The 13,879-nt window shown below is 45.8% G+C and overlaps 1 protein-coding gene across 1 annotated transcript in view; it reads left to right on the forward strand.

Moving 5' to 3' along the window:
• The window catches only part of dachs (unconventional myosin-IXb-like dachs), a 302,449-nt gene that overhangs the window by 242,713 nt on the left and 45,857 nt on the right, over positions 1-13,879 (forward strand). Inside the window, exons 3-6 of the mRNA XM_080282541.1 lie at positions 3,824-3,957; positions 10,319-10,490; positions 11,606-11,778; positions 12,231-12,390. Of these exons, the coding sequence (XP_080138667.1) occupies positions 3,824-3,957; positions 10,319-10,490; positions 11,606-11,778; positions 12,231-12,390 (639 nt within the window). The remainder of the gene's footprint in view (positions 1-3,823; positions 3,958-10,318; positions 10,491-11,605; positions 11,779-12,230; positions 12,391-13,879) is intronic.

The raw sequence follows: 13,879 nt of genomic DNA on the forward strand, positions 1-13,879 counted from the left end.
CAATAAAATTATAATGTTAGTTCGCGCACATTTGCAAATTTTAGTTATTGCTATTATTTCCATAAATGATGCAGATTTCTCACTTAACACTGACCAGGCTAATTTGATCATTTTGATGCGTCCTGTGTTTCAGTTAATATTCATTTAATTAAGCAAAATCCCTACCGAATATTGATCATGCTAGTGTGTTAATTAAACAGCCAGCTCGCGAAAAGAATTATTTGAACCAACATTACCTTCAACACGACACTGAAGCGCATGCCAGAAAGGAAAGGGGAAAAATTCCGGTATTAATCAACGTTTAGTTCAGGGAGAATTATTTGCACCAGTATCACTTCCAAAGCGGCATTCAGGAGGAAAGATAAAAACTGCGGGGATCCAGAGTGGGTCAGAAGGTCACGGGAGAATGAATGGAAAAGTCTCGGGTTTCCCTGGTCCTGCCAGTTTGTTGTCAGCGGAACTTTTCTGCCTGATCTTTCACCATTTGATTTCAGATTTGGTATGGATGGAGGGTGGAGGATTTGGGGATGTGGTTAGAGAAATTACTTGGAGGTGAATTATTTGGGCAGATTGGATAGACGAGGAGAGAATCATTGTCATGCAAACTTTTCTGCCTGTTCTTTCACCGACTTGTGTCTAAATTCTGGTTTGGATGGAGGAATTGAGGGTGTGGGTAGATAAGTAAGGGGGAGGTAGAATAGCTGGATGAATGTGGATAGAAGAGGAGATAGGAAGTGGATGAGTTTGGAAAAGATGGAGGGGCGAACTAGAGAAAAGTATGAGATGGGTGATGAATGATGGACTAGAGAAAGCGGATGGCGAACGAGGAGGGAAGGAAGAAGGAATGGCGGGATTGCAACAGAAGGTGGATATAATTAGGGAATCTCTTCAGCGCGAGGGTTCTGATTCCAGTCTTTCCTAATAAAGAATCGTTCCCTGATGTTTTTATGATTGCTTTCATGTGGGAATGGTTGGAATTATCTCTTTCCTCCTTTGATTATACTCCCAAGAAATAGTACTGAGAATATTTTTTATTTTTTTCTGATTTCGTCGGTACTTATAAAAATGAGTACTTGGAGATTACAGGTTTTGAACGGTTAAAAATTTTGTGAGGTTGGATAGGAAGTTAATGTAATAATGAATATAATCAACAATATGGTGTATGAATTACTTTGATGGTAAAGCAAAGCAATGAGGCGACTGTTTGATTATGAATGCTATGATTTTGCGATTATGAAGGTATATTTAATGTGTAAAGTACCTAATGATACGGTGGGCAATTTCGTTTTGCAGGATTATAGTTTCTGATCATACTTCACGTGCGTCTAAGATTATTGTTATTAAGAGGAAAATAATCCATGTGAGCAGTGTTATGGTTGTTAATGACTTCCCTGTACGTTAGTATATTTTCGTTTGCTTTTCATCCAGTATACTGAAATCTAAAACTGAGAGAGAGAGAGAGAGAGAGAGAGAGAGAGAGAATAATTGAATGCCATTTCTGTCTTTCATTCATCTCTGCGCCCATCTGTTCTCCTTGAATACAAGAGTACAACCACAGGTCGTAAACTCGGCCGCTGATCGCGGCTTCCACCCCTTTTCCCCCTCCTCACCCGTAGCATCCAGCCATCCATCAGTTTCAGAACCCATCCGTCACTGCAGCCATCAGTCATTTCTTGCATTAAGTCCAGAGTTTATCCGGCAAGTTTACGGTTCATAATTCCTGTTTAAAGCTTATTTATATGTCTGTCTTTACATCTTTCAATCAGCGCTTACATCTGGTTTTAAGTTCATCCATCCATCCATGCTTGCATATATCAGCCCATCCTAATATCCAGTGTTCAAGACTTCCATGCTTCCTTCCATCCGTCCATCCTAAATCCATCAATCTTTGTAACCAGTCTATCCATCCATGCAAATATGCATTCATTCCACAGTTCAAACCTCTATTTATTCCTGCATTTTTCGGTCCTTCCTTGCATCTAGTTCAGAAATGAACTCATCCATCCACCCTTGTAGTCAAATACCAGGTATCTGTCTTTGCATCCAGTTAATTTTATCCATTTCAACAAGGAGTTTTATCCTCTGTTTCTTAGATTTCTCACGTTGCTATCCATCCTTATCGTACTCTTATCCATCCATCTATCTGAAACATTCCTCCGTTTACGACTGCATCCATTTGCGCATTTATTTTTCCTCCGACTGATCCATCATACCATTAAATAATTTATCGTCTTTCATCATTTCCAGACCACTCTTCATCCACTTCATCTCTTCCGCATTCCACACCTCCTCTTCCATCTTCTCCAGCCATCCACTTCTCAGCATCATGCCTGCCCATGTGCATCTTCATCTAGTCGCCTATCATTCATTATTTGTTCGGGGCTTCTGCACTCCACATTCATACCATCAACTCCGCTGTAATTCCTCTTCAGTTTCCATCACCCTTCATCCACACCTCCTATAACACTCTTCCTCCTCATCCAGTTTTCACCACGTCCCATCCAGTGTATCCATTTCACTTTCTTCCCCATTCCACGTATCCTTTTTTCACTGACGGTACTTTAGCTGGCGTCCGCTTTTCCTCATCTACATTTTCGCCAGCATTCCTTATCACTTCTGTAATGTTCAATTTCCCTCATCCACATCCTGTGTGCCACCTTATTCAGTCCTCCAGCCTTGTCCACTCACATTATATAAATATTCTTATCAAGTCCATCCTCATCCACCCTAATCACTCACACCAATTCCCTTCATCCACATTCTCCATGGCTCACTTATCCTCCTTCACCACTCACTTCGTGCACATGGCTATAGTTCATCTTACATTCGCAAGATTTCAGTCCTTTTTGCAGTATACATAAGGGAGCTTAATGAAAGAATTAGACAGTAATACATCCTTCCATGGCATTTTCGTGACTAGTACCCTATTATCATCTATACAGTATGTTCTTGTTACAGCTGAGCCTAAGATGGAGAGACAGGCAAGTTTTGACCAAGTTAAAGTGAATTGTACGTTGTCATCACATATACTCCATTACTTCATTCATCCATATTCGTCCAACTCATCCACTCTCCGTAATTAATCTTTCCGTTTCCATCCAATCAGCAAACATTCGTAACAGGCTCATCCACCCCAACCCAGATCATCCACACAACGTTCCTTTATCAATATTCTCAACTCGTCCATCCACCTCCACTTAATTTAAGCACATTACTACGAGGTTCATCCGTCTCCTCCACATCTTTAGCTCATCAATTCATACTCTTCCTCGTCTGTTTACTTCTATCCCATCTCATCCACCCTTACGTATTCCGTCCACTTCTTCACAGACTCATCAGTCCACCTTCACAGCAATTTCTTCACTTCCATAGGTCACCTTTTTGTATCCACTCAATCTCATTCATGCACCTCATCTCATTCATCCACCCCAACTCATCCATCGGCTTGCAACTCATTCATCAGCCCACAACTCATCCACAAGTTACCCGTCCACCCCAACTCATTCATCCTCCCACCTCATCCACCCGTCCACAACTTATCCTTTCACCCAAGACTCATTCACTCACCCCAGTCCATCCCCCGCCTTAGTTTATCTAGCTTATCCTTCTACAGTTCAGTTCTGTTCACCATCTTAACTATCTCCCTCCTCAACTCAGCTATCCTCCTACTTCTCCGCTAATCTGTTCACCTCCACTATAACTCATCCATCCACCCATAACTCATCTATCAGTCCTAATACATCCCCTTCATTAACGCATCTGTCCTCCTCCACCCTAACTCATCCATCCACTCCGACTCATCTACTTCCTCCTTCTCCGTCAGATGGTAGTTGCGTGAAGGGCGGCATGACCGGCGGAGCTCAGGAAGTGGAGGACCTTATCCACCTGGCCGGTCCACTCACGGAGGACGCTGTGCTCAAGACGCTCCACGCCAGGTTCTGCTCAGCCCACTATTTTGTAAGTCACTCCTTCAGGTATACCGTTTGTGTGTGTGTGTGTGTGTGTGTGTGTGTGTGTGTGTGTGTGTGTGTGTGTGTGTGTGTGTGTGTGTGTGTGAGAGAGAGAGAGAGAGAGAGAGAGAGAGAAATTTATTGTGGTGTAGTTGCGAGTATACATAAGCTACTCCCTTCATGAGGACATTGTTGAGTTCTAAGCTTTGTCAGTCTGCTTGTAATAACACAGAGCCTGAATATTTTAGTGCTGTTGCATACCTTATTTTACCAGTGAATGATCCACACTTTGCGGAAATCAAGTAATTGCTGTACGTATTTACAAAGCTGAAAAATGTAAATTGGTGCTAGTGAAAAATGTCAAACAAAAAAGAATAGGAAGACCAACACTGTCCGTATAATCATAAATGTCCACCAAATTCTATCCTCCTCTTCTGGAACTTCATCATAACTAAAACTAAAGCTCTCCACCACCACCACCACCACCACTGCCCTCCACTTTGGCCACTGTCCACCTCCACCACGACCTACCCTTTCCCTCCTCCCGTTCCACCACTGCCCACAACCCCGTTTTCAAATTGTTATTCTACACGCTTGACATCCTCGCCCTGCCCTCTTCCTTCCTCCCTCGTCTCCCCCACTCCCTCTTTAGCGGTACCTCTCCCAGCCATTCCCACCCTCCGCCTCGCCTCATTCCCACCGCTTTTGTATTCCCCTCTTATTATGCACCTTTGCCTTTTCCGGACGGCCCATTGTGTGTTTACGTCCGACAGTTTAGGGACGGACGGATTAGCGCTAGAGCTGTCCGTTGCTTCTGTTCAGCCGCGTCCGATCTCCCAGTCCAGATTTGGTGTGTAAAAGTTCCGCGATTTTATTCCGTGTCTGCTCTTGCTTGCGAATTCGTCCGTTTTTCATACTCTTCCGTTGTTCGTATGTGTTCTGGGTACTCGTCCTTTCAGATAAATGATCCCTTCTGTTTGCCCTTTCGGCACTCTCTCTCTCTCTCTCTCTCTCTCTCTCTCTCTTCCTGCGTTTATGCTCATTTAACATATAGCCTATATACATATATCTTGTTTGTCAGAGTTCTGTGTCATGTGTCACTTCGTCCTTTTGTATACATTGGTAATTATCCCACGTAAGCACTGGTGTTGTTGCCACCTGTCGCGATGCATTTTATTTATTTTTAATTTTTACTTTCTCACGATTTTACCCGACCTGAAAAAGGGCTGAATTATTCTGATCCTAGTCCAGGCCTTTGTGTCATTTGGTATTTATGTTGATCCTCAAGGTTTTTATGTCACCTGGTGTTTTATGTTGAACCTCAAGGCCTTTGTGTTATTTGGTATTGCGTTATAGAGAGGCCTTGCGGTAAGAAAATCTCCATTAATTTCTTCTTCATGATAACATCTTTTATACTATATTCTTGGAACGCCAGACGATTTTGTTCAGCTGTAGAAAAGAACCTTCTCATTGAAGGGCTTAGAAACAACTTCCACTTACTTTTTTTTTTTCAGCTCACACATATTCTCGGCTGGGTCTTTGCAGGGTTTCGTCCCTGGGTCGTATTTGATCGGGTTTTGGAGATTATGTGGTACCAAATCCTTAGCGATTTATCCCGCATATTAGACCTCATCATCCTCTTGTATGTTACTGAGTCAGACTATGTTGGTAATAAAACAGCATAAACTTCATGTATGGAAATGTACAGGTGAAATAAATAAAATAAACTTCAAAGGAAGTAGTGCCGTAAAATACCCGACGCCGCCGGACCGCCCACCCCGCCACCCCCCACCCCACCACCGAGCCGCTACCACACCACCACCCCAGGAGGACACCACGGTGGGGCTAGTGACCCGGAACAAGAGGGTCATCGGGACACTACTGTCCTGAGTCCCTCTTCCCCGCAACTATCCCAACACCAGGTAAGCGGGAAGAGACATGGACCCTGCGAGCAGGACAGCCGTCACCAGAGTCGGGGTGGGACTGAACAAAATTCAGTCCCAGGTGACACCGCGTTCACGGCCACTCTACGTGACGGGGAAGGAGCGGCCACTGTACGCCCTTCAGTTACCTCCCCAAGGGCAGGAAGGCCCAAGGCTACGGCCAAAGTACGTACCAGGGTAAGGGGACCCTCGGCTACGGCCTCAGTACGGCCTCAGTACGTACCGGAGAGGGCGCGGCCTCTGTGCACCCCTCTCCTGTTTCTCTCTGCTACGGGAGCAACACCGCGTTCACGGCCATTGTACGTGACGGGGAAGGAGCGGCCACTGTACGCCCTTCAGTTGCTTCCCAAAGGGTGGGCAGGCAGGCTTACGGCTACGGCCGAAGTACACACCAGGGTAAGTAGACCCTCGGCTACGGCCTCAGTGTGTACTGGAGAGGGCGCGGCCTATGTGCACCCCTCTCCTGCTTTTCTGGGAGCAACACCGCGTCGACGGCCACTGTACGTGACGGGGAAGGAGCGGCCACTGTACGCCCTTCAGTTGCTTCTCTAAGGGTAGACAAGCTCCCAGCTATGGCCAAAGTACGTACCAGGGTAGGCAGACCCTCGGCTACGGCCTCAGTACGTACTGGAGAGGGCACGGCCTCTGTGCACCCCTCTCCTGCTTTTCCCTCCTGCAGGAGCAACACCGCATTCACGGCCACTGTACGTGACGGGGAAGGAGCGGCCACTGTACGCCCTTCAGTTGCTTCTCATAGGGCAGGTAGGCTCACGGCTACGGCCGCGGTACATACCAGGGTAAGCAGACCCAAGGCTACAGCCTCAGTACATACTGGAGAGGGCACGGACTCCGTGTACCCTTCTCCTGCCTTTTCCTCCTTCGGGAGCAGCACCGCCAGCACGGCCACTGTACATGTGGGGGAAGGACCGGCCACTGTACGCCCTTCAGCTGTGAGCCCTAGGAGTCACGAAACCGTGCTCACGGCCACTGTACGTGACGAGGAAGGAGCGGCCACTGTACGCCCTTCATTCGTGGCTCTGAAGGCCCTCCCGATGCAGGAAGTCCCTTGCGCGGCCGACCCTTTCCCTCTCGGCTGCGTGGGACGCCCTTTGTCACCACCCGGGAGTGTTGCCCCGGAGGTGTTGCCAGAGTGGTGGCGTGGCCTGATCCGGGTCCTACCGCCTACCCCTGGGAGATCCCTGCTCCTGCCGGACACCCGACGGAGACGGTGCCGCAGCTCACCCCTGTCGGCGCCTTCCCCTACAGGCGACCGCAGTCCTAGGACCCCCAGGCCTGACCAGCAGCCTCCAGGTGAAGGCAACCCAGGCTCTCTCTCCCCACGGAGCCAGAGGCGACAGACCCACCTCCTACAGCTGTTTGGCCCCAGTCCCGAGGGCCACCTCTCATGTCGAGGCCCCCAGACCAGAGGGCCTCCCTGCACCCCACCAACGAGGCTCCAGTACGAGGGCCTCCTCCCAGGTCGAAGCCCCCAGACAGGCGGGCCTCCTTGTACTCCACCGACGACCAGGACCCGGGCAGTGACTCCTCTGCGGGCAGTGTATTGCCCTCTGCTGGAAGGCTCCCCCTAGGGCCTTACCCTCACGTCCGGACACCATAGTGAATCATACCCAGGAAACACAAGTAAACAGTGACGTTAGCGCCCATTGTGTCATGAACAGTCAAGACGGGAAGATAACAGTGAACAGTGACAAAGTGAGGGCCAGAATAATACCAGTGAAAGTTACCACTAACCTACTGAAGTCCGATACCCGGCAGAATAGAAAATAGCCTGAGTCCCAGATAAGAGAACTTATAGTAATTGCGAACCAAGATTAGGGTGCGCAGAAGAATCAAAAGTCTGTGAATAAGTGCCATCGCGACTAAGTGACTCCATCAAGCGTCGCAATCCTCACCCTGTCTGGTTATAGTAGCATTCACCCCACTGACTCTTGGCCCTGTTCATCTCCAGTGCATCGGACTCAATTTATATAATACTAATTCTGCCTAGAGACGAAATAAGGGTATCACGATATTATAACTAACTACCTAAGTGTACATGCAGAGTACTGTGTCTCAAGTGTAACTGTATATCTTGGTGTTAAAGGCAAACTCTGTGTCCCTGTCTACTGTATATCCAATACCTCTCTGTTTTATATTGTAACGGTGTAGGAATTAAGACAATAGATGTGTTAAGGTATACTGCCTGGTTTTTATGTCCTGTTCCTTTGTGGGTGCTTTACTTCCGGTCCGGAAAGAAGACCCCGCTCAGATGCTGGTGTTCTTAGAACGAGAAGTCGGACTAAAAACATCCAGCATAACATGCTGACAGCCTCCTATGCCACCTCGAATGTGGCCTCCTGTCTATCACCCGTTTATTGCCCGACGCAGTATCCTGGAGTGGTGCTTTCAACAAAAGGACTCCTTAGAATTTCTGTCCCTACTCAGTAATGACCCTTCCCACACCATTTCACCCTCCTTCATAAACACTTCTATACTTTCTCCTTTTTGTGACTTCCACCTTGCTCTCTCATTTCTCTCTCCATTGAGCTAACAATTTCCTCTCCCTTGTGTTACCTTCCCCTCTCACTTGTCAGTATGTTATCAGTCTCTCTCTCTCTCTCTCTCCCATACGCCCATTCCCTTCCCATACCTCTCCAACCCCCTTACGAAGAGGGTCCGTAGAGTAAGACATGGAGGGGGGGGAGGAATACAGGATGAGAGGTCAGAGGTGAAGTGGAGGGGGCCGTCTTCATGACCCTCCCACCGCAGCCAGACATCCCTCTCATACTCCTCTCCTCTTCTTTTCCACACTCTTCTCTCTGCCCCTCACACCTTTCCTTTTCCACAGACTCACCTCCTGTCCTCAACCCTTTCTCATCGTCTCCCCGTCACAAACATTTTTTAAGACTCTTATTTTCGTCCCTTCTCCTTTTTTCCCCCTTCTTAATCTTTTCAACAGTGCCTTCTTTTTCCCAGTTTCCCCTCTCTTTCTCCACTTTTTTACCACTCTTTTTACCATTTTCCCCTCTTCCGTTTCCACGTCTCTCTTCCCCTTCCTACCTTACCTCTATTCATTTCCCAGGTTTCCCCTCCCTTCATCATTTCCCATTCTGCTCTCCCTTTCACCCTCCCATTTTAGTTTCTCCTACTCATTTTTGTCTTCACCATATCTTCTTCCTTTCCGCCTGTCCCCTCTGTACGGTCTCCTCTTCCTTTCCGCCCCTCCCTTCTTTATGGTCTCCTCTTCCTTTCCACCTCTCCCCTCTTTATGGCGTCCCCTTCCTACCGTCCCCCATTTCCCAGTCTGCCCCTCCTTCCCCAATCTCTCCTCCCTTTCTCCCCTCCTTTCCACAGTTTTTCCTCCCCAATCTTCTTCTCTTCCCCAGTCTCCCCATTCCTTTTCTTCTCACTCCTTCCTCCAGTTCTAGTCTCCCCATTCCTTTTCCCCTAACTCCTTCTTCCAGTTCCAGTCTCCCCTTCCCATCTCCATGTTAACATTCTGTCCTCCTTTTCTTCCTCTTCCTTCTTGTAGTCTTTCCACCCCATCTCCCCCCACAGTGCCACGCCCTCTTCTTTTCCATACTGATCCTCCCCCACCCCCCAATCTTCCACTGTTCTCTCCTTCCCCTGTCCTTTTCCATAGTCTTTCCTTGATTTCAGCTCCCCATTTCCACAATCTTTCCTCCCCCTAACTGCTCTCCTGTTCCACGGTTTCTCCCATCTTCCCCTTCCTGTTCCCTTCTCTACTGTGTTACATCCTCCCCTCTTCCACAGTCTCCCATCTTCTCCCACTATTTTCACAGTCCCTAACCCTCTTTACCCCCTGATTCGTAGTCTCCTTTCCTTCCCAAAGTTTCCCTTTCTTTTCTTCCTTTTTTTCCACAGTTCCCATGCCCCCATCCTCCCCCTATTTCACTCCCTCCTCCTATCCCTTCCTTTTTCTCCTTTTCCACATTCTTCCCTCCCCCTCCACCTCCCCTTTTCTACAGTCTCCCTTTGTCTTCTTCCTCCTGCTCCTCAATCTCCCTTTCCATTTTTTACCCTTTTCCACAGTCTTTCCTACCCATCCATCATCGTTTTTCAATGATTTTCTCTCCCTTTCCATCATCATAAGATTGTGAACCTCATACTTGATCTGCAAGAGAGGAAGTCACGAGTACTTTAATGGTTATTGCATAGTGATTTTGAATTAGCTTTATTATCATTATATTACTGCCTATTAAAAGTACAGTAATCACTGGTAAATAAATAAATGATTATTTTTCCCATCTGTTAGCCTTCTATCCCCATATTGTCCTAGTCTTTTTCCTCTTTTTATTTACCTCTCTTAACTGTCCCATTACAGTCTATAAATTTCTTGCAGTGTTTCCCTATTAATTTTATCTCCATTCTTCTCACTTTTCCACCCTTCCCCTCTGCCATCAGACAAATGTGGGTCCCATCCTGCTGTCAGTGAACCCTTACCATGAGGTTGGTAATGCTCTCACTCTCACATCAACCCGGGCAGCAGTGCAAAGTCCTCACCTTCTGCGAGTGGTCCATGAAGCTGTTCGGCAACAGAGTGAAACCGGCTATCCCCAAGCCATTATCCTCTCAGGTGTGTGGTAACTTAGTTTAATGTAACAGCATACAGGAATACACTGTGATGGGTAATATTCTGTGTTGTAGTGATATCATTTGTTGCAGCTAATAAAGTACAATACAGGATGTTATACAGAAAGCTAGCATCACTAATTTCTTACTGGTGTGTTTTTGGCAATATTATTAAATTCTGCTACCCAAAAGGACATTAGTTCAAAGTCAGGCTGTGCTAGAGAACATTTTGGATATCTAAGTATCATTAAGAATTTTTTTTTAATCTTTCACATGACTAGTGTTAACATCACTATACCGTTCCTGAATGCGACAACTCTAGCCTGTATTCAGTGTGGATGGTGGATTGTTAATCAGTGTTAGTCTGTCTGGTTGAGCAGACCCATCAGTCACAGGCAGGCACTGCAGGGCTGTCCTGTGCAGCGAACCAATGTTCCCTTGCTACTGACCGTTCCCTGCCAGAGGATTGCACAAGGAAAGGTATAGAGGTTTGGTCCCTGGGTGGAGGCTGCATTTATACCTCTCCACCCAGTTGACAGGGACACCATAGTAGGCTACACTTCACCTCATGATCAGGTTATAAGGTAATTGTAATTGGTTTCTTGGGTCACAGGAAACCACTGGGCTTGTTACTTAGTGTAAAGCCACCTGGAGTGGAATGAAGAGTAATAAAAAGTGACAGGAAGGATACTGAGAAGGAAGAGAGGAAGGGAGATACAAAAATAGAATGATAAAGGTGAAGGAAGAATTAGGCATTATTAAATCAAGTGAGTGGATGATATGGATAATAGTGACAAGTATTGACACGTAAAGGTGATGGCCATGTAATGGAGCAAACTGATACTTAACAAATTAATCACTGGTCTGGCCAGGATTTGATCCTGGGCCCTCGTGCTTAATACACATGCACGTTACCACTGAGCCAAAGAGAGGATCCCCCGATTTGCCTCTAGGCAGTGTGGGCTTTTATACACCTCATTACAGCCATGTAAGGAAACTGCTTGGCTTCAAGGAATGGGCCATCAGTTGGATGCATAAGGTAAAAAAAAAAAAAAATGACCAAGCAAATACTTCTCATAGGTTAGTATGATCACAACCTGGTTGTTTTTCACATGACAGGTGCATCCGGGTCTGGCAAGACCTACACATCAATGCTGTTGCTGCGCCAGCTCTTTGATGTGGCAGGAGGTGGGCCAGAAACAGATGCTTTCAAGCACTTGGCCGCTGCCTTTACTGTCCTCCGCTCCCTAGGCTCGGCTAAGACAAGGTCCAATTCGGAATCTAGTCGTATAGTGAGTACCATTAACTATATCTGTACTCATGATTAATCTTGGTTTTTACCAGTATCTGACAAATGAACTTCTGATAATGTAGAGAACAATGGTTATATTTTGCACATCAATGCAATAATGACTCTTTTTAATTTACAGTTGTAGCATAACATTGGATATGTACAAGATTTTTTAAAGGTAGAACTGAAGGTTACATTGCAGGAATTTCATCACCTAAACTAGAATGCTATACTGTATATGCAAGGAGATCTTGTTATTGCAGTCACCTTGTCATACATGAACTCAGGATGTGTGGTTTACCATTGTCATAAACAGACAAACAGTAAAAACTGGAACAGTCCACTGCTGTTGCACTGAGAATGGTATTTGAAAGGTGATTTTTTTTTTTAACTAAATGTAATTTTTACTCTAAGCAAGTAAGGCACTACTGATTGTGCATTCTCTCTGCACAGGGTCACTTCATTGAAGTACAGGTAACAGATGGAGCATTGTACCGTACGAAGATCCACTGTTATTTCCTTGATCAGACTCGCGTAGTGCGACCGCTTCCAGATGAAAAAAACTATCACATATTTTACCAGATGTTGGCTGGACTGACACAAGAGGAACGAGGTGAGATAGCATACATTCTTTTCTGTTACTAATGATAAGACCTACAGTGTGATGTTGGTGATCTGAGAAATCTTTGAAAATGAGCTTAAATTGCAGCAATTTCATGGATATGGGGGCATAAAAGGTGCATTGCAAGCATAAAGGGATTTAGATAAAATGTAAGGAAGCAAACAATACAGAATGTATGCGACCGTTCCTTTCTGTAACTACTTGAAATAAATTTATCAGGGAGAGAGTTTAGGGTATTGCATATGATTTGTGAAGTTATTCTGTGAAGAAGCAGCAGTGTAATATTAGGAATGTACAGACTGAGCACAGCTAAGTGGATAATGAATATTCCAAGCTCTTGATCTTCTTTTGTGAGGGGCGGTGTTTGACCCACTGAATATGCATGGCTAGTACAGTAGCATGAAGTGTATGATAATTCATGTACATACTGCAGGTAATTTTATGTTCTTATTTGTTCTGAGAGCTTTATTCTTTCTTTGACTATTTTTCCAATATAGTAGATGAGCACCTGTATCTATATATTTTGTATGTTTAGCTATATCTTTCCATATTAAATCTACTGTGGAACCAGACTTTCTCCTAAGAGAGAGAGTAATAGCCAGAAATAACCCCTCCCCATACTAGCAAAACACAAATGGGGAAGGAGTGCCAGTAGAAAAGTAATGCAAATTAAAAAAGTGTGTCAGTGGTTATCTTTGTGTGTGTGTGTGTGTGTGTGTGTGTGTGTGTGTGTGTGTGTGTGTGTGTGTGTGTGTGTGTGTGTGTGTGTGTGTGTGTGTGTGTGTGTAGCAGAGTCTGTTTACTGATGCCATCATTAGAAACAACAATATGTGAATACATGCAAGTACAGTATGTTGAAGGAAATACTGCTATCACACATAACCAACACCCATTTTACTTGTCTGCCTTGGTTTGGTCTCATACCATAGACTTGGAGTTCAACTGTGAGATGAGTATGCTAACCACCAAGGGAAGGAGTTGAAGGGCACTGCCTAGTTACAAAGTGCCATTGCATGAAGGCATCCCTCTCCAGGACATAAAGTGGTCAAACCAAGTATTTTAGACCTCAGCCATTAAGTACAGTAAACCTCCAAGTTAGCGACATCTTAGTTTGTGGCTTCATGGTTAGCGGTCGCCTGCAACTATTCCCAAACCGCAGGTTTGGCGCCAAAATCCCGTCCGTGTGCAGCAAGAAAACGTAAACAAACCGCGCGCATGGAAAGTGATCGTCACTTGTTTGCCGCCATTGCCGCAGACCCACTATGATCTGCGCGTTGTGTGTTTAAACCTGCTCCCTGTGTCTTTTTTTCTGTGCCTTGCCACTCATGTTCCTGGTTTTACTCTTGCGCTATGGCTTCCTGCTGCTCTGGAGGTTTGGGAGGCAGTCCTGGGGGTGAGAAAAGTGATGGTAAGAGGTCGGAACTGCCAAGTCAGAAAGGTAAGGGGAAAGTGAAATGTGACTACTGTGTTGGTGTTAAGA

This window comes from Coenobita brevimanus, chromosome 93, assembly GCF_032717465.1.
Source record: "Coenobita brevimanus isolate Jiangsu-jjx chromosome 93, ASM3271746v2, whole genome shotgun sequence".
NCBI lineage: Eukaryota > Metazoa > Arthropoda > Malacostraca > Decapoda > Coenobitidae > Coenobita > Coenobita brevimanus.